We start from the raw sequence: 20,267 nt of genomic DNA, 5'->3' as shown, positions 1-20,267 counted from the left end.
TTCCGTGAAGCGATGAGTGATAAGCGTTGGACTGCAGCAATGGGGACAAAGATTGATGCTCACGGACTCAATCATACATGGGACATAACGGAATTACCTCCAGGTAAGAAAGGTTTGGGTTCAAAATGGGTCTACAGAATTAAGTATCTTGCGGATGGAACAATTGAGCGTTATAAAGCACGTTTGGTAGTTTTGGGCGACAGTCAGAAGGAGGGTGTGGACTACTCTGAAACTTTTGCTCATGTCGTCAAAATGACATTGGTTCGAGCGACCCTTAGAGTTGCAGCTGCTCGTCGTTGGTCTCTTCATCAAATGGATGTGCATAAAGCCTTCTTGCACGGTGATCTGAATGAAGAAATTTATATGAAATTGCCTCCTGGATTTCGACCAGAGAATGATGATTGTAATCTTGTCTATCGATTGCGCAAATCTCTCTATGGTATCCACCAAGCACCTCGTTGCTGGTTTGAAAAACTACATTACTCAAATATGGGTTCAAACAGTCATATCGAGATTATTCACTGTTCACGTTGCATAAGGGAGCTGTTCAAATGTATGTCTTGGTTTATGTCGATGATTTGGTGTTTGGATTCGATTTCAGAGTTTAAAGAGTATTTCAGCTCTTGTTTTCATATGAAGGACCTTGGTGCCTTGAAATATTGTTTAGGCATCGAAGTCACACGGAGGGAGGATGGAATCTTCTTGAATCAAAGAAAGTATGCTTTGGATATTCTCAAGGAAACAGGTTTGCTGGACAGTTCGCCTGAATCATTCCCCATGGAACAACAACATGGTCTCGGTCGTGTCCTAGTCCTCTTCTTACGGAACCACAATGCTAACGTCGTTTGGTTGGCCGCCTTATCTACATTCTCGCTACACGGCCTGATCTAACATACTCGGTTCACATTTTGTCCCAATTTATGCATCGACCAACACAAGCACACTGGGAGGCTGCATTACGCGTCGTATGCTAATTAAACAGTCTCCCGGGCAAGGTATTCTCTTGTCTTCTGATGACGATCTGAAGCTTACTGGTTGGTGTGACGCAAATTGGGCAGGTTGTCCTGTTAACCGACGTTCTCTAACAGGATGGTTTGTTTCTCTTAGCACCTCTCCGTTGCCCTGGCGTTCCAAGAAGCAAAACGTTGCCTCCATGTCGTCAGCGGAGGCAGAGTATCGCAGTGTGTCACTGACATTACGAGAGCTTAAATGGCTCAAAGGACTACTTGAAGACTTAGGTGTTAAGAACCAAGATCCTATTGATTTTCACTGTGACAGCCAAGCCGTCATTCACATTGCCACAAACCCGGTCTTCCATGAACAAACCAAGCATGTCGAACTTGATTGTCATATTGTCCGGGATGCAGCCAAAGCAAGATTTATCCGTCTTCGTTTTGTTCGGTCTGTCTCCCAACTCGCAGACTTATTCACTAATGCACTAGGCTGTGGTGAATTCAAAGAACTTATTGGCAAGTTGGGTATTCTTAGCAACAATGCTCCAACTTGAGGGAGGGTATTGGAGTGAATCTCATCTAGCTACTTTAGGAAAGGCGATATACTCAATATACATATCTCTGATTGATATCTTCTGTAATTGATAGCTTAGCTTCTTCTTCAAGCTTGTATCGTGTATATATTTATGTGCCTACAAGGCTGATCAATAACACACAAGAACATTCGGTCTCTTTCTGTTCACTTCCCAAGCAAATCCACCAAAATCTAACATTTCCTAAGTTAAAACCAAATATTGTAACAAAAAAAAAAGATATTTATTTTGTTAAAACTACCAAATTCCGAATGATATGTAAATTTAGTAATTACAAGTGACAATGTGAAAATCTCTCTGTCTCTCTCTATAATCAATGTCAACCATACACTAAGCCATTTCTTTAGAATCTTCTAGATTTTGTTTTGTTCTTATGCAGTCCGCCGCTCTCACATCCTTCCTCCGTCGCACGGCGACGACATATCACCGCGGAGTTGGAATTGGAATCCGCCATAGCTTTTATTTTCTCTCAGAGAGACGAGAGAATCCCCAGCCGAGCAAGAAGACTATTCTCAGAGCCTTCTTAGCTCCGGTTGTCTCGTTAGACGACAAAACTGAGGTCGGAAGTCCTGATCATGCCATCGGTACAGTCGCCACAGCTCAAGCTGACTACATGCGCGTCATTGTTCAAGATGTACATGAGTCTGTCAAGAGTAATCATGGAGATGATAAGATTGGCGTTGAGTTGCTTTGCGTGGTGAGAAACTTGCTGAAGAAGATAGGGCGAACGGTCCTTGTTGGTGATAAAGTTTACGTGGAGAAAGTTGATTGGATTGATAGGAGAGCAAAGATCGATAATGTGTTTGAACGAGTCTCCGAGGTTTTGGATCCACCTGTGGCCAATGTGGATCACTTACTCATTCTCTTCTCTCTTGATCAACCTAAGATTGATCCGTTCACTCTCACCAGGTTCTTGGTGGAAGCTGAATCAGTTGGCATTCGAGTCACACTTGCCTTGAACAAATCTCAACTCGTCACTCAAGAGGTAAGTAAAATTGCATCGTTTTAGACTACTTGCTTGATGCATTAAGGGTCTTGATTAGTTAGAGCCATGATCTTGTTTACAGGAAGTTGAATCTTGGAAGATGAGATTGCGTGGTTGGTACTATGAACCATTGATTTGCAGTGTTGAAACTAAAGTCGGACTTGATGAGATTGCGTTTAACCTACGTAATCAAACTTCTGTCATTGTTGGACCTAGTGGTGTTGGAAAGTCGAGCTTGATCAATATACTGAGAAGTGGCTTTGGTGGTGCCATTAAATACCAAGAAGGGTTTAAGCCTGTAATTTTCTTTTCTTTACCTATTTCATTCTACCATATACTCTCATGACTTGACCTCTAGTTGTCACATTCAGATATTAGGATTAATGTATGATGGCCAAAAAAAGAAGAAGAAAAAAAAGTGGTTTGAAGAGCAGAGCGTAGGGGAAGTTTCAGCTAGAAATGGAAGAGGTAAACATACAACCCGAAACGTGACGCTACTTCCGATTTGTGGAGGTGGATACCTTGCTGATACTCCTGGCTTTAACAAGCATAAGTTACTAAAAGTAAAAAAGCAAAAACTTCCTCTGTGTTTTCCTGAGGTTTGTACCATTTTCTTTTTGCTTTTGCCCATTTCCCCAATATGTGGACTTGATTGATGATTGTGAGGAATCTAGTGTTTCTTTACTCTTTTTTCTTAGATACGGAAAATGGTTGAGGGAGGACAATGTGAATTCCAAAACTGCTCGCATATTGGGGTACAAGGCTGTGCCGTGAGAGGTGGTTGGGAAAGGTATCCTTACTATTTGCAACTCCTTGAAGAGATCAGAATCGATGAGGAGTCTCAAATTAAGAAGTATGGAACCAAAAAGGAAGCTGCTGTTAGGTATTGTTTCGATTCTCTCCTGAAACAAACAGCTTTTATTATGAGACTGGGCCCAAATTTTGGATTAATCAGGGAAGCCTTGACACAGGTGCAACATGGGAGAGAAGGGTGTGGAACAAGGTAGGGCACGGCTAGATCCTAAGAAGTATAGGAGAGAGTCGAGGAAGACGATGAAACAGACAATGATGACTGAGCTCGACTTTTAAGACAGCATCTTTGACTCTATATGTAACTAACGACCAAATTGTCTAATCAAATGAGATCATCATCATTTTTTTTGGTTCATTAATCATATCAGGTAATGAAGCTCCTTAGGAAAGTAAAAAAAGTAGGCTCTGTTCTTTTAATACTTTGGTCAAGTCTTCTTCAATACAACGAAGCTTTTAAGACACAATAAACAAATAATTGACAAGTCTTGTTCAAAAGAAAACATAGTAAAGGATTGAAAAGGAGATGGTGATGAAAGAAACAAATAAGATACTGTCAAAAAGACTGGTGAATAATCGCGATCTTTGCTTTTGCGTAATAAGTAGGAGTTCTTGGCCTTGGTTGAGTTGCACTAAACTTGGCGCATAAGAGAAAACAAATGGGTTAACATACGAGACCCCAGCTTTTCCGAGATCAACCATTCTCAAGTATCCATTCTCTCCGATGATGTAAGCTACATCGAGTAAGCTTTTCTTAATAATGCTTCTATCAAAAATCACGGCAAGTTTCTTCTCTTGGTCAATGAAGAAACTCCCATCAAAAAACGTAAGATTAAAATGAACTCTTAAGAAGTTTCTCCACGACACCGCATTGGGCTCAATCTTAGTTGTTACCCATATCTCCATCTCACACCTTTTCCGGTGAAAAACTAACACGGCAAGCTGTTCATATCTAACTACAGATAGAGCCACGGTATCTACAACATCATTAAGTTGAATTGGTAGAGGAAGAAGCGATCCAAATCTCTCTCTTGTAAAGTCAAAACATTGTAAAAAAGTTTCAGCTGGTCCTTCCCTTATTTTCTCCCCTGGAGAAAAAAAGTAAGTGTTTCCCTTCAATGACACGATGTGACAGGTTTGAGGAAACTTTCTAACAATTTCGGGAACGACATCAAGAACCCTCCATGAACTAGACCTAAAATCGTAGATTTGGTAGTTTTCAAAACTATATCTCAAGACTTTGTGATTACGGTTATTGTCGTATCCGAGAACATAGATGTCTACTAAGAAGTGATTGATTCTAGGTTTGAGTATACACCAAGCTTTTCCCAAATAAGGGTTCCAAACCACGAGTCTAGAATTGACCCCCTTAGTCACCAATAACACAATAAGCCATCGGAAATAGAGACTTGAGATATCTTGACTTGATCATTAAACATATCTATTTGCTTCATAGATGGCTCAATGACGTCTTTCTTGTGGATTCCATTAAGATCAAATCCCAATGAAGAAACCGTATATTTCTTCATTATGAACACTAGGAACCCATGCCTTACATCTCCTCTACATAGAATCCTATCTTTGGATAATCGGTTCCATTGTTTGCAAGTAGATCTCACTGCTTTTAGAGATTTTATTGAAACTCTATTCAATATCTCTTCAACCAAATCCTCCGAAAGATCAGACATCATCATCATTATTCTTTCCGGTTTTTTTTTTTTTTAACTTTTACGTTTTCCCAACTCTATTATATATGCGTCTGATGGGCCATAAATACTTGGAGCAGAGGGCCCATTAACGTATCTTTCAGCAGTATAAGTTTCTGTTCATTAACCATATATCATGTAATGAAGCTCCCGAGGAACGTAAAAAGCAAGTAAGCTTTGCTGTTCTATAAATACTTTGGTAAGTCTTCAATAAAACAAACCTTTTGAGTATCATATGATATAAGTATATAAACCAAATCCATAATTGATTAGTCTTGTTCGATACAGAACAGAGTAAATGAATGAAAGAAGATGATTAAAGAAACAAATAAGCTAGCTACTGGATGATAGATGATAGTTCTACTTGTAGGCCTTGGTTCTTTTGAACTAAACTTGGAGCATAAGAGCATTCGACACATTAGCTTCTCCGAGATCCACTTTTTTTTTCTTTTTTTCCCGACCCAGGTAATTAAAAAGAGATTTTGGTTCAGCCACTAATACGAAAGTGAAGATTCAATGATTGCTTCCATAGTTGCAAACTGGGAACAAGAAGTGTTGTGGAAAAGGTGTCTTTACTATCTAAAATTGCTTTATAAGAACAGCATCAGCGTGGCGAATTAGGAACTTTGGTTGACTAGTATTGTTTAAATTAATTAAAAGAGATCTTTTAACTTTCTTGACGACGGCATGGTAATGATCCTACTCCGTGTGCCACGCTTATTCGACTTCTCGACAAGAATATTCGTAACCGTTTCAGCACTATATATCATCTCCTCAGGTAGTGCCCACTATTCTGAGGGTCTTTGCTATTGGTTTAGTAACCCCCTGGTCACTACATCTCTTACCATTCATTGTAACAACGTTTTTTGGATGAATAAATTTTACATTCATACCAAAAATAAAAATTTTGAAAATATATAATTCAAAGAAAAACTGCTTAACTAGCCTTGTTTAAAAGAAAACAGAGTGAATGAATGAAAAGAAGATGATGAAACAAACAAATAAGGTACTGTAAAAAAGACTGGTTGATAATTTCAATCTTTTCTTTAGCCAGATAAGCGATAGTTCTTGGCCTTGATTGATTTGCACTAAACTTGGAGCATAAGAGCACACTGGTAGGGAAAGATACGGTGCAGCAGCTACACCGAGACCCACTACTCTCAAGCATCCAGTCTCTCCGATGATGTGAGCTATGTTAACCATGGATCCTTTAGAAAACCTTGAATCAAAAATTACAGCGAGTTTTTGCTCTTGATCAATGAAGAAACTCCCAACAAAAATAAAATCAGTAAATTTTAAGAAGTTACTCCACGACACCGCATTAGTCTCAATCTTGGTTGTCACCCATATCTCCACCTCACATGTATTCCAATTATTATATAACACAGCAAGCTGTTCCTCTCTTATAAAAGAGAGAGCCACATTGTCCACAAGAGAGAGCCATACAGCAAGCTAGCTAGAAACTTGAAATGGCAGAGGAAGACGCGGTCCATATCTCTCTCTTGTAAAATCAAAACAACGTAAACAATCTAGACTGGTCTTGAAAAAGTAAGTGTTTCCTTTTAATGACACATTACTTTTATGAAAATTTATATGGCAGTCGGGGATGAGATCAAGAACCCTCCATGAATTAGACTTAAAATCATATATTTCGCAACTTTGCTGATACTTCCTCAAGATTTTGTGGTTACGGTTGTTATCGTATCCAAGAGCATACACATCTTCATAATGGTAACTATTCCTAGGTTTAATCGACCAAGTTTTTCCTAAATACGGGTTCCAAACCACGAGCCTAAAGTCGATCCGCATATTCCCCATTACCAATAACATTAAGCCATCGCAGTGAAAGGCATGATGCATGTCAACGTCATTAAATTTATCTACCTGCTTGATTGATGCCTTAACTAATACGACGAATTCGTGTAGGATTTCATAGAGATCAAATTTCATCGAACACATCTTAGATCTCTTTATCATGAACGCAGAAAACTGTTTTCTAGCTTCTCCTTTACATAAAATTCGATCTTTGGATAAATCATTCCATCGTTTACAAGTAGATCTTACTGCTCCTAGAGATGGTTTCGGAGCCCTAGAAAATATCTCACTAACAAATCTACCGGAAGATCGGAGATCATAATCGTCATTGTTTTCAAATCGTATTAGGGTTTGAACTATCACATACGATTGAATATATATATATATAGGCGTACGTCAGATATGCCCACAAGTTTTGGCCCATTATACTTAACAAATAGGGCCCATACTCTTCAATATCTTCGATTTTTTCATAATATACAAATCGGTTTTTGTGCAGTTTCATTTTAGCCAAAGCATTCAGAATTTCAGATATTAGTTAACAAGTGGTTTAAACATCTGTGTGTTACGTGTAGGGGAAGTTTCAACTACAAATGGTAGAGGCAGGGAATGTGAAAACCCAATATATATGATTTTTTGTTCCATATATAGTTTGGTCAACTCTTCAATACAATAAAAACTTAAATTTGAGTACATCATATGATATGATGTTTATATAAAACAAATCCATAATAGACTAGTCTTTGAGAAGTCTGATTTAGTAATTCAGTAGCTCATATATGAAAGACACGTGAACTTGGTAATTGGTGAAAGCAAGAGAAATTACGTGGAGGGATGCAATTGGAGCAAGCTAAAGTTGTTAAAGATTTAAAAGGAGTTATTCATCGTCTTCTTCATTATGTGAAAAATCTGGGAATTGTAGTTTTCTTGTTTTTGATAATTTGTTGGTGTGTTCCTCATTATTAGATTGAGATCCTTTCATGGATTCTAACATGAGAAGTTGAATCTGCGTTTTATGAACGCCAATTCAAATATATTGTTTGATTCTGTTTTTAATCGAGAGATTTGTGGTTTAACTGTATTAAAGGTATCAGAGCTATTCGTATCCTCGGAATCCATGGAGGAAGTGAGATCTACGACGAAGGTGACCGAAGCTGTGGATCGTGAATTAGCATTGGTGTTGTGCTTGGACAAGCTTCACGATACATTCGTGAAACAACAGTCGGAGATGGACAAGTATTTTACTGAGATGCTCAAGATGATTCGATTACACTCCGGTGAAAGAGATTATGAAGAATTGGTGGACATCAAGGTTGAAACAGAATCAATACGCATGTTGGAAGAAGAATAACCTCCACAATTTCAGGTACCAATTCCAAACTCGGAACCCAGCCTTGGATTTGGGAGCGATAGTGAACTAAATGAATTGGTGAAGAAAGATGTTAAGAGATACTTGGTAGACACTAATGTTGTGAGGTCCAGTGATGATGATCAATTTTCTGGTGTTGAGGAAGTGTCTGGGTTCAACGTAGAAGAGTGTGAAATGGATTCATTCCCACAGCCGTCGGAGTCACCGGACTTCTCTCGTCCTCAGCCAAAACCAATCTACATGGCCAACGTTAGTCCAGATGTACCTAAAACTTCTTCGCCAAAGTCTAATTTCACATACAAGCTTCATCGACAAATTCCTTTGGAGGAGATGAATGAGAAAAGGTTGAAGGGGTTATGTGTATTTTGTGAAGAGCTAGAAACTCCCAATCATTATCTACAACACAAGAATTCAGGTATTCTCATGATTGATAGTGACGATCATCTCTCTAATTCAATGGTGGAAGAAATTGGGATTGAGATATCGAAAGATAGAGTGTTGTTGAATTCAATTGGTTGTGAATTAGAGATTGGTGGAGCTGATAGTGATGAAGAGCAATGCCTTAGTGATTCACATTTGCTATTGAATGAGGTTAAGAAGGTGAATAATGATTTGGTGGAAGTTGCTGTTGCAAAGTCTAGTGATGGTGCTCAATTCTCGGATGAGTCTCGAATCGTTAATGGTATTGATATGTTGCTTCTCCCTAAAATGCTTGTTCATGGTAATGAAGTGACTATGTTACCACCAGCAAGTTTAAGAATCTGTGATCATATCCATAGTTTATCCCAAGCTAACAATGTGTGGAAGCCAGGTGGGTTACTATGTGTACAAGATAAGTGGGATTGACTAAGTAAAGTCCACACTGGTGGTACATGCGAGAAGACCGTGCATAGACTCTATGGAACAAAGATGTTTTCTTTTCCACTAACAGATTCTCAGAACTCTAAACTGGAAAGTGTTACTTTAACTATGTACTCTAGTGTTGGTCTAGAAGAAGGGAAGCTTGGGTTAGAGATCTATGATTATGAGTGTAAAAAGCAGATATTGTCTCTTGTCAAACGAGCTAATCGTGTGTGGGAACGCGGAAGATTACTAGCTACACATTTTGTTGATGATTTTCAGGTCATGGAGATAGGAGTTGTGAATCTCCACAACACATGGCTTGTTTTTCTTCATGGTTCAGCACCACGACCTCCAAAAGTTAATCATTCAGATTTATTGTTTGCATATGGCCGTGAGGTTCAAAGCTGTGTGGAGCGAGTTTTGATTCTTTTGGTTTCTCTTCTCGCAACTATTGTCCACGTAAAGGATTGGTTATATGAAACAAGAGAAGAAATGGCGGGAAGATTCAAGTGGCTGTTTCAAATGTCGATTATGATGGAAGAAGAGCCATCTTCTGTGAAAATTAATGAAGCAATCTCATTCACTCATTTAATCCGTGGTGTGATGGCCAGATTTTCTGGTTTGGTGGAACAACCAGACCAGCCTACTCTGAAGTTTTCTATGTGGGATATACAACATCATCTTAGTGTCATGGATGGATATGGTAGTGAACTTAATGTTTGTCAAGTTGAATATGCTGTCAGAGAAGAGTTTGTTAAAAAACTGCAGCCAAGACTAGATGTATCAGTGGGGGACGAGATAAGTGAAAAGAAATGCTTTACTTATTCACATAAGGCTGAGCGTATTTGGGAACCAGTGGGATTATCCGCTAAAGCAATCCAGTGGGACTGGCCAAAACAAGGTTCTGTTGTACAAGGGCGATATGGACTGCGGAGGCAAACTTTACAAGCCCTACAACAGTTTATTACATTTGGTGGAGTGCCATTCCAAATTAAGCACAAGTGGAGATTTAAGTGCAGAGGCTGGGAAGTATTGGGAGAGTGGTTCTATCTTCTAAGTTGGGAAACAAGTTGGGAATCAAGCTATGTAGGCACATAATGGAAGTTACCATAGTGATAATCTACGGGAGTAATGAAACTGTGGAAGAATCTACTTGGGAGCATTTCATACTTGCAGAGAAAGCTCTAACCAGTGAACCTTGTGGTCAAGGTTCTGCAAACAGGGGAGATTTGATATAGTAATTCAGTAGCTCATATATGAGAGACACGTGGAGCTTGGTGATTGGTGGAAGCAAGAGAAATTACATGGATGGATACGATTGGAGCAAGCTGAAGTTGTTAAAGACTTAAAAATTGTTGTTCATCGTCTTCTTCATTATGTGAAAAATCTGGGAATTGTAGTTTTCTTGTTTTTGATAGTTTGTTGGTGTGTTCCTCATTGTTAGATTGAGATCCTTTCATGGATTCTAACATGAGAAGTTGAATCTGCGTTTTATGAACGCCAATTCAAATATATTGTTTGATTCTGTTATTAATCGAGAGATTTGTGGTTTAACTGTATTAAAGCCTCCATTTGTTTGGTGTCCTGTCGTTGTTGTGTTGTGATGTTGTCATCAGATCAAATCCGTAGCCAAGAGGAAAGATTGTGATATCAGTCAGATCGTGAGAAGATGAGCCGTTGTAATATTGTTTTGTTTAGTTGTCGTTGTTGTTTATTGTGGTCAAGCTGTCTGTCCCAAGCTTAAGCCGCTATCGTTGTTGCTTTAATTCTTGATCAGCTCCGTTAAGGGGAAAGAGATAAGCAGCCATAAGTGCAGCCCTGGTCCAGAGTCTAGAGAATTAAATATCTAAACGTAGCAGTAAAGGAGATAGGGCGAGAGAGTCGAGAGAAGAGGAGTTTGAGCGAGACGACATGGGAGAAGTCACTAGTGGATATAATTATTCATGTTGTGGTTTTGGTAAGCTTTAATTGTGGTGGAGGAGCAAAGTCGGAGCGATCATAAGTGGAGAAGAGAAGAACAAGAAAGAATGAGGAAGACGAATAAGAAAAAGAGACAGATTCGAGTTCCGGTTTTGTGACGCTAATTACCGTCGGACCAGACACAACCAGATCACAACTAAGGTCTGCTTCGAAAGATCACGTTGTCAAGAATCCATAGCCGCTGACGGAGCTTAGTTTGGGTTTATATTCAAAAAGTTATGTATGGTTCTTTCTGGACAAGTAACTGCAAATTCTGTCAAACTCAGAACCCTAAAAGGCTAAAAGGCAGTTCTTGATGGTTTCATTAGGGAAACGTTTGGAGGTTCGAAACAGCTCCGATCGGGGACAAAATTTGGTGAAGAACTTCATGGTACCAGTCAGATCCAACGGTGGGATAACATTTCCAACAGTTAATTTGCCAAGATGGGTGTTACAACTACGTTAGTCTAAGAACCTATATAAGCGGAGCATTGTAGTTTGCTTTAATTATCGTCAAATTTCGAAAATTATTTAATAAACGTTTGTCGTTTCTTTTCATTCAAAGTGTGTAGTCTTTGAAGTTTGTTTGCATTTGATGAGTCTAAGAGTGGATTCACTAATTATCTTGTTTGTTGTCGAGCATTGAACAACATCTATTGCCATCTCCATTGCTACCTTCTTCCATACGACCACTCAAGATTTTGAGTCTTTACTTCCATTGATAAAAAACATTGGATGGATCCCCAAGGTGTTTCATATATTTAACGGTCACAATGATTGTATAGTACTAGAAACACGTTGAATCCCACTCATAGGCTAATCAAATGTGTATAGAAAACAAGTTAACAACAATTATAGTCCACGGGACGAGAGTAAGTTGCAGTGTGTAGCTTCTCCTTATGAGTTTTATACTTTGATTTAGGACGCCCTTGCGAATTTTTTTACCTACCTTACCAAATTTATTTTCTATTTTTTTTGCTTATAGGCAATTCAAACTATAAGGAATGTATCTTGTGTGTATTATAAATCAGAGTGGCTACAACCATATATATATACATAGAGAGGGAGTTTAGGGTAAATGTATTTACAAAGAGATCCCTATACTTATCTAGTTCTACTATGTACTCTTATACGCCCCCTCAAGATGAAGGAAGTTTGGTGACGCCAATCTTGAGACATGCACGCTGGAACTGCGTTCGTGACAGTGGCTTGGTGAGAGTGTCAGCGAGTTGATCATGAGTGGAGACATGAGAAAAATGGAGTTGGTTGTGTTGAATCTGGTCTCGAACAAAGTGATAGTCAATGGTGATATGTTTCATACGAGAATGTAAAACGGGATTAGCACAGAGGTATGTTGCGCCAATGTTGTCGCAATATATCACCGGGGCTGTAGGGAGTTTGATCCGCAATTCAGTGAGAAGAGAGCACAACCAACGAACCTCAGCAGCTGTGATTGCCACCGCCCTATACTCAGCTTCAGTGGAGGAGCGAGCCACACCCTTCTGCTTCTTTGAGGACCAGGAGATAGGATTGCGGCCATTGTAGATAAGATATCCATTGGTGGAGACATAGTCATCTGTGTCACCTGTCCAATCTGCATCAGAGTAACCATGGAGAAGGATAGGAGAGTGAGCGTGAAGATAAATATCATGTGTAGGTGTTCCAGCAAGATAACGAAGAACGCGTTTCACCGCTTGTCAATGATCATTTGTTGGACGATGAATGAACTGTGAAAGGCGGTTGACAGCATAGGATATGTCAGGATGTGTGAATGACAAGTATTGGGGGCTTCCTACAACCGACCGATATTGCAAGGCATCGACAAGAGGAGTACCAGTCGACAACATGAGTTTTGGAGAAGCGAGCAATGGGGTGGCTATCGGTTTTGCATTGTGCATATTATTCTTTTGAAGAAGATCCATTATATACCGTCGTTGCATGAGATGGAGACCAACAGATGTGCGTGAAACCTCGATGCCAAGGAAGTAATGCAAGTATGTTGGGTCTTTGATTGAGAAGTGGTGAGAGAAGGAGGCAAGGACAGCCGCAATAACAGAGGAGTTATTACCTGTGACAATTATGTCATCAACATAGACAAGGACATAAGTGATGTTGGAACCAGAACCTTAAATAAATAGAGATGCATCAGCAAGAGAGTTGGTGAAGCCAATGTCTAGTAGGTGTTGCTTTAAAGCCATGTACCAAGCCTGAGGAGCTTGTTTTAAGCCATAGATAGGTTTGCGGAGACGACAAACATGATGAGGCCGATCTTTGTCAACAAAACCAGGAGGTTGGGACATGTAGACTTCTTCAGTAAGTTCCCATTGAAGGAAAGCATTATTGTCGTCTAGCTGTTTGAGCGGCCATGACTTCATAAATGCAACATCCAGTACAAGGCGGATGGTGGTAGATTAGATAACCGGGCTGAATGTTTCTACATAATCCTTACCATATTGTTGATGAAAACCCTTTGCAACCAAGCGTGCCTTGTAAGGTCAAGTATACCATTGGCATAAAACTTAGTTGTGAACACCCACTTACACCCAACAATGTTTTGATGCGCATTAGGAGGAACTAATTCCCAAGTATGGTTGATATTCAAGGCGTCATACTCACGAGAACAGGCATGACTCCAATTGGGATCTTTCAAGGCTATTGTAATGTTTTTTGGTTCCTGTGGCAATGTAGGAGAAGCGATCACATTGAGCGAGAGTTTGGGGTTAGGTTTAGTGATTCTGTTTTTGGCACGGGTTGTCATTTTGTGGTTATTTTGCGGTGGCTCAATATTTGTTGTTTGGTTCTGTGGTTGAACTGGGCAGGCTTGGTCTGGTAGGGGATTGGTGTTTGGTTGTGGCTGAGTTGTGGGACGCAGCTCATTTTGACGTGGAGCAGTAGGCTCTTGGGGAACAGGTAACAGCTGAGATGTAGGTCGCATCTCATTTTCTTTGGGAGCAGTAGGCTCAGTATCAGAGGTAGAAGTGGAAGAAGGAGAGTTAGAAGGCAAGACCTGAGACGACGAGGACGTGGAGGGGTGAAGGGTCGAGTCCAGGGGTCCCAAACTCGTAGTCGGAGATGATGGAGGCGAAACCGGAGAAGCAATGTTGTTGTCGCGCTGGGTTGTGTTTGTTATTCGTTTTTGGGCCGGATTCTGTTGCTGGGCCGGATTAGGTGGTAAGAGGCCAATTGTGGTTTGGTCCACTTGACGTGATCGGCGTTGATATGCTACGGGAGATGAAGATGGAGGCGGTGCGGAGGAAGTCGGAACCAACACGGGAGCCACTGGAGGTAGTGGCAACTAAACCGGTGAGGACGAGACCGGAGGAGAGGAGCTGGTCTCTGTGGGGACCAGTTCTTTCTGAGGATCACGGAAATGGAACACATCTTCAATAAATTGGACATGGCGTGATGTATAGACACGACCGGTGGGAACATGGAGACAATAATAGGCGCTCTGTGTCACCAAATAGCCAAGGAATACACAACTCTAAGAGCAATCGTCAAGCTTGTGGTGCGCGTACGGACGGAGCCACGGAAAACAGATGCAACCGAAGACCCGGAGACGCGCATATTTTGGGGACTTGCTGAACAGTTTCTGGAATGGAGAGAACGGGAGTTGGCATCATGTTGATGAGGAAGACGGCGGTTGCAAATGCATATGGCCAATACTGTTTTGGAACCGACGCCTTGGTCATGATAGTCATCCCAGTTTTGACAATGTGGCGATGCTTCCTCTCCGATAAGCCGTTGTGTTCAGGAGTGTGAGGTGGAGAGGTCAGATGAGAAACTCCTTGTGTGGAAAGAAAGCTGCGTAGTGCAACATACTCGCCCCCATTGTCCGTGAACAATGTGCCAATACGTGTTTGGAAACGATTTTCAAAAAGGGCCTTGTAGGTGATAAAAATTTCTTTAACATCAGACTTTCGTTTAAGTGGGTATAACCATGTATATCGAGTGAAGTGGTCAATAAAAACAATGTAATATTTGTAGTTTTGGTGAGAGAGAACAGGAGAAGTCCAAACATCAGAGAAAATGTATTGAAGGGGTCTAGTGGAGAGAATGGTGGATTGAGTGAAAGGGAGTTTGTGACTTTTATTAATGAGACAATCAGAACAAGAAAAATGTTTTTGAGAGGAAGATGCAAGAGGAAGCGAAAAGAAGGAAATAATTGCATTTAAAATTGTAGAGGAAGGATGGCCAAGTCGAGAGTGCCAAGAACCAATACTTGGACGTGGACCAGCAGTAGATAGCAACACAACAACATTGGAACTCGGCATCGGCCATTGATACAACTCATTAGCAGTCCGACTTTGGAGTAATGAGACCCTCGAAGTCAGGATTTGGCTTGGTCGTGTCGTTCACCGTGACAGTGGGAGACGGGGGAGGGACAGATCCATCGAGATAACCAAAAAGTTCAAAGCCATCAATTAAAGCATGGATCTGCAGACTCCACATGAGATAGTTGGTGTCATGGAGCTTGGTAACGTTAGTAGTGTTGACATTGAAAAGGGCGGTGGTGTTGGGGTAGATTACTTCACCGGTTGAAGGGGAGGTGTTACCAGATGATGTCATGGTGGCGGAGAGCGACGAGATTTAGAAAATTTTTTAGGGTTGATCGAGGTTCTGATACCATATAAGGAATGTATCTTGTGTGTATTATAAATCTGAGTGGCTACAGCCATATATATATACATACAGAGAGAGTCTAGGGTAAATGTATTTACAAACAGATCCCTATACTTATCTAGTTCTAATATGTACTATTATACAAACATGTTCCAAAATCAAAACCTTTTCAATGTTTATTCTTTTTTTCTCCATATATGACTAGTTTTGTTCAAGAGAAAACAGAGGAAATGAATGAAAAGAAAATGATGCAAGAAACAAACAAGGTACTGTAAAAAAAAAACAACTGGTTAATAATAATCTCGATCTTTTCTTTAGCCAGATAAGGGATGGCTCTTTGCCTTGGTTGATTTGCACTAAACTTGGAGCATAAGAGCACACTGGTAGGTGATAATATGGTGCGGCAGCTACTCCGAGATCCACTGTTCTCAAGTATTCAGTCTGTCCGATGATGTGAGCTATGTTAGTGTTATCTATGGATCCTTTAGATAAGCGTAAATCAAAAATTACAGCAAGTTTTTTCTCTTGATCAATGAAGAAACTCTTAACAAAAATCTTAAATTTTAAATCAATAATTTTTAAAAAGTTGCTCCACCACACCGCATTGGGGTCAATCTTGGTTGTCACCCATATCACCATCTCATATGTATCCGAATTATTCAATAATACCGCAAGTTGTTCCTCTCTAATAGAAGAGAGTGTCACAGTGTACAGTGTTCCTCTCTAATAGATAGAAACTTGAAATGGCAGCGGAAGACGAGGTCCAAATCTCTCTCTTGTAAAATCAAAACATTGTAAAAAAACATCATGTGGTCTTTCCCAATCCCCTCTTGTCACTCTTCGACAAACAAAATAAGTATTTCCCTTAACCGACAAGTTGCGTTCACCAGAATTTATATACTCGACATCGGGAGTGATATCAAGGACCTTCCATAAATTAGACTCAAAATCGTAGATTTCGTAATTGTAGAATATCCTCAAGATTTTATAGTTACGGTTGTTACCATATCCGAGATAATACCTATCTTGGAAACTGAAATTTTCTAGGTTGAACCAACCTGGTTTGTCCCAAATATGGGTTCCACACTACGAGCCTGAAATTGATTTCTTTAGTTACCAATAACAGTAAGCCATTGCAGTGATCAACTTGAAATATCCGTACCGGTAACCGTAAGGCATTGCAATTATTAACTTGAAATATCCTCATCATTTCATTAAATTTATCGTTTTGGATTCCATTGATGAGATCAAATCTCAACGAACAAACCTTTGATTTTTGCACCATGAACCCTAGAAACTGTGGCTTTGTTTCTCCTTACATACAATCCGATCTTTGGATAAACTGTTCCATCTTTTGCATGTAGACCTCACTGCTCCTAGAGATGTTATTGGAACCCTCGACAAAATATCCTCTATCAAATCCTCTGGAAGATCGGACATCATCAACGTCATTTTCTCAAATGTAACAACCTTAAGATGGACTGAGCCGGGAAGCTTTGACACAAGTACAAGACCTTAGAGAACGACCTAATGTTTAAACTTTCAACAAGACAATGTCAACTCATGTTTCCACGGAGACGAAGTCATATATATATAAGATATAAGATTGTACAGATGCCTTTCATTGTTAACTCTATTTTTTTCTCTTTATAATTGACTTATCATTTAAACGACGACAGATGTTAAATTAGCATAAAAATGCAAGATGAAATGATTAATACGAACAGACTTTTATTTTCTTTGGAAGTTTAGCTTTGCGTTCTTTCAATAAGAGCATATTTCATTCCTTATTTTGTTAATTTCTAGTATATACATTTTGTATTTTATATGTGGAAGCTTTAGTTAAACACAAAATTAAATTACTGTAAATAATACTCTCTCTGTCCCAAATTATAGGATTTTTAGACATTTTTTTGTTCCAATTTATAAGATTTTTTTTTCATATTTCTATGCATCATTTATGTTTAATTAGTATGTTATGACTATTTGTATTCTCCAACCTTTTTTCTACTGGTTATTTTTTTAATATATATTTAATAGTATATTTTATGTATAAATAACAAACATTTATGGTATCTTGTGATTTTAACTAAAAAAATCTAATTAATAAAATTGGACAGAGGGAGTAGTACTATAAGTGTGACATGTGTGTGTGTGACTTCTCCCCTTATTTAATTCTTTTTTGAATATATATTTAATAGTATATTTTATGTAAAAATAACAAAACATTTATGGTATCTTAAACATTGTGATTTTAACTAAAAAAAATCTAATTAATAAAATTGGACAGAGGGAGTAGTACTATAAATGTGACGTGTGTGTGTGACTTCTCCCCTCATGTAATTCTTATACTTGGATTTTGAGACTGAAAGTACCCGGATTGATTATATCTAGGGATTTTGGCGAGAAATGCCATAAAACTCAAAAAACTCCTCAAAAATGCCATTTTTATTTTTTTTCTTCTGGAAAATGCCAGTTTGGCGTTTGTTGGTAGGTGCGATTTGACGAAATTGCCCCTCGTTTATTTTGTGACTATCATCGTCTTGCACGCGAGAGAATTCATAGGAGAAAGAGAAATGAAATTTAATGGGTTAGAGGCATTAATGCCGATGGGACAGCCCTTAATGGCAGCAGTGGTAGGTCCTTTAGTTGTTTATGAGGCTAAAAAAAAGAGATAGTTGTAGTTAATGAAGTATAATGGATCTCTAAAAATAAAGAGATCTAGTAAAAGACATTGACGAAGAAAAGGAGGAGTAGGTGGTGGTTAGAGAAGCTGAGGTATGTGGACATACAAAGTTGTCTATCAAGGAAGAGAACAATGTGGACATTGTTACTGATGATGTAGATGGCACAATGTCGATTATGTGTGGACAAAGGTCAAGAGGGAATATGGTGTCTGCAGGGAGTGATGATGTTTTGTCTATCGATTGTAGACATAATGGTGAGCCGAAATGGTCTATCGCCAACTGAAATGGGAAACCCGTCTGGAGAAGCAAACCATAGAGAAGAAAGGGAGGGTGGATCTGTTGGGGAAGATATTGTTGATGAGAAAGATATTGATTGGATTCAACTTTAGCTAATTTAAAGAGATTGGCAGGTTAGGCGTGTTTCAGTTCTGTAGCCTTTTAAAGCACTTGTTTAGATAAAGCAAGGGCATTAAATTGTTATAATGAGGGAAAGTCGGTTCACTCTTCTAACCTTTGTTTAAAAGACAAAATGTAGTAGCGAACAAAAGACAAAGTACATAACCGTAACAAAAGGACCGAAAAAAAGAAGAAGAGGGCCAACATAAGGTAGACATAATAAGTTCAATTCTTTAGTGAGACAACAAACTCTTGGTAGACATCAACAGCGTAGGACATATGTAGTTGGTCCACCATTTCTTCTGTTAGTCCTTCAGGCGTGATTTTTTGCGAATGGAGCTCGATATACTTTACGGCCAGTGGACCACAATCGCCGGTACTGTCACTCTGGTAAACATTCTCCAGTCTTTCATAGCTAAACACATTTGATAGACAAAGATGGGTTGGACATGTACCTTGAATACAAACTGTTGTCCACTAAGGGATCCCGAATAAGAGAAGGGTCTGCTTCGTTGGGAGACTTGCAATATGTAGATGGCTGGATATTAGCAGTCTCTGAGATATCGGCCGACCTGCAATGGGAAGAACATAAATACTGTTTAATTCACAAACATGTTCGGGTAGACAAAGATTGGGTGGACATGTACCTTGAATTCAGACTGTTGTCCATTAATGGATCCCACATAAGAGAAGGGTCTGCTTCGTTGGGAGACTTGCAATATGAAGATGGCTGGACATTAGCTGCCTCTGAGACCTCTGCCGACCTGCAATGGGGAGAAGGTTTTCTGGTCTTAGGACAAAACATAAAAACAGTGTAATGGACAAAAAGTTTGGATAGACATATACATTGTATAGGGACTATGGTCTATCAATGGATCAACAATGCCAGCAGGGTCTGCTTCGTTAGGAGAACTGCAATAAGGAAAACTGTTGGCGAACCGGAGATGCTCCATTAAAAAAACGAGAAAACAGCAAAAGATGGACAAAACTACCTTTGTTGTTGGTTCGTGTCCTCCGAGAAGGCCAGATTCGTTGATGAGTCTCGCAAGGCTTGCAATGGGGAGGAACGGCAACATCTTCATCACCCCTGTCCGGAAAAGAAACAAGATTAGATAAGACACTTTAAATTGTCCATCATCTACATCACATGTACTTAGAAGTTAAATTCTGATACACAATATAGATGGACAACATATAGGTTGTGTCTATCACATCAGTTGGATAATGGGATTATTGGATAGTAGACTAATTTGGTGGACATAAAATACATTTCAAAATATAGTCTACCTAAAAGATACCAAACAAAACCAGTATAGATGGACATCAAAGAAATTCATGTCTTTCAGAATGGTTTTCAACGTAACGAACACCAAAAACCAGGAAAAGCAGAAGAAAAGGGAGAGTGGTTGGACAACAGAGTTATCTGCGTCCGGCGGCGGCGGACATCTCTCCCTTACTAAGATTGGCATCTAGTAAGTCAATGTCACCACTGAAATGAAAGAAAGTAATGGTAAACACAATAGAACCA

At 39.4% G+C, this 20,267-nt stretch overlaps 1 protein-coding gene and 3 pseudogenes across 1 annotated transcript; 1 reads left to right on the top strand and 3 right to left on the bottom strand.

Moving 5' to 3' along the window:
• On the top strand, positions 1,840-3,647 carry LOC104750544 (putative ribosome biogenesis GTPase RsgA 1). Its single transcript, XM_019238058.1, has 5 exons — positions 1,840-2,531; positions 2,614-2,829; positions 2,903-3,130; positions 3,230-3,414; positions 3,503-3,647. Exons 1-5 carry the CDS (start codon positions 1,920-1,922, stop codon positions 3,618-3,620), a joined length of 1,359 nt encoding a protein of 452 aa, XP_019093603.1. The 5' UTR covers positions 1,840-1,919; the 3' UTR covers positions 3,621-3,647.
• On the bottom strand, positions 3,834-5,038 carry LOC109129506 (annotated as a pseudogene).
• On the bottom strand, positions 6,027-7,191 carry LOC109129505 (annotated as a pseudogene).
• LOC109129504 lies at positions 15,868-17,108 on the bottom strand (annotated as a pseudogene).

The sequence above is a fragment of the Camelina sativa genome, chromosome 16 (assembly GCF_000633955.1).
Source record: "Camelina sativa cultivar DH55 chromosome 16, Cs, whole genome shotgun sequence".
Lineage (NCBI taxonomy): Eukaryota > Viridiplantae > Streptophyta > Magnoliopsida > Brassicales > Brassicaceae > Camelina > Camelina sativa.
The sequence above is the reverse complement of the archived record's forward strand: the minus strand, read 5'-3'. Positions and strand labels throughout refer to the sequence as shown.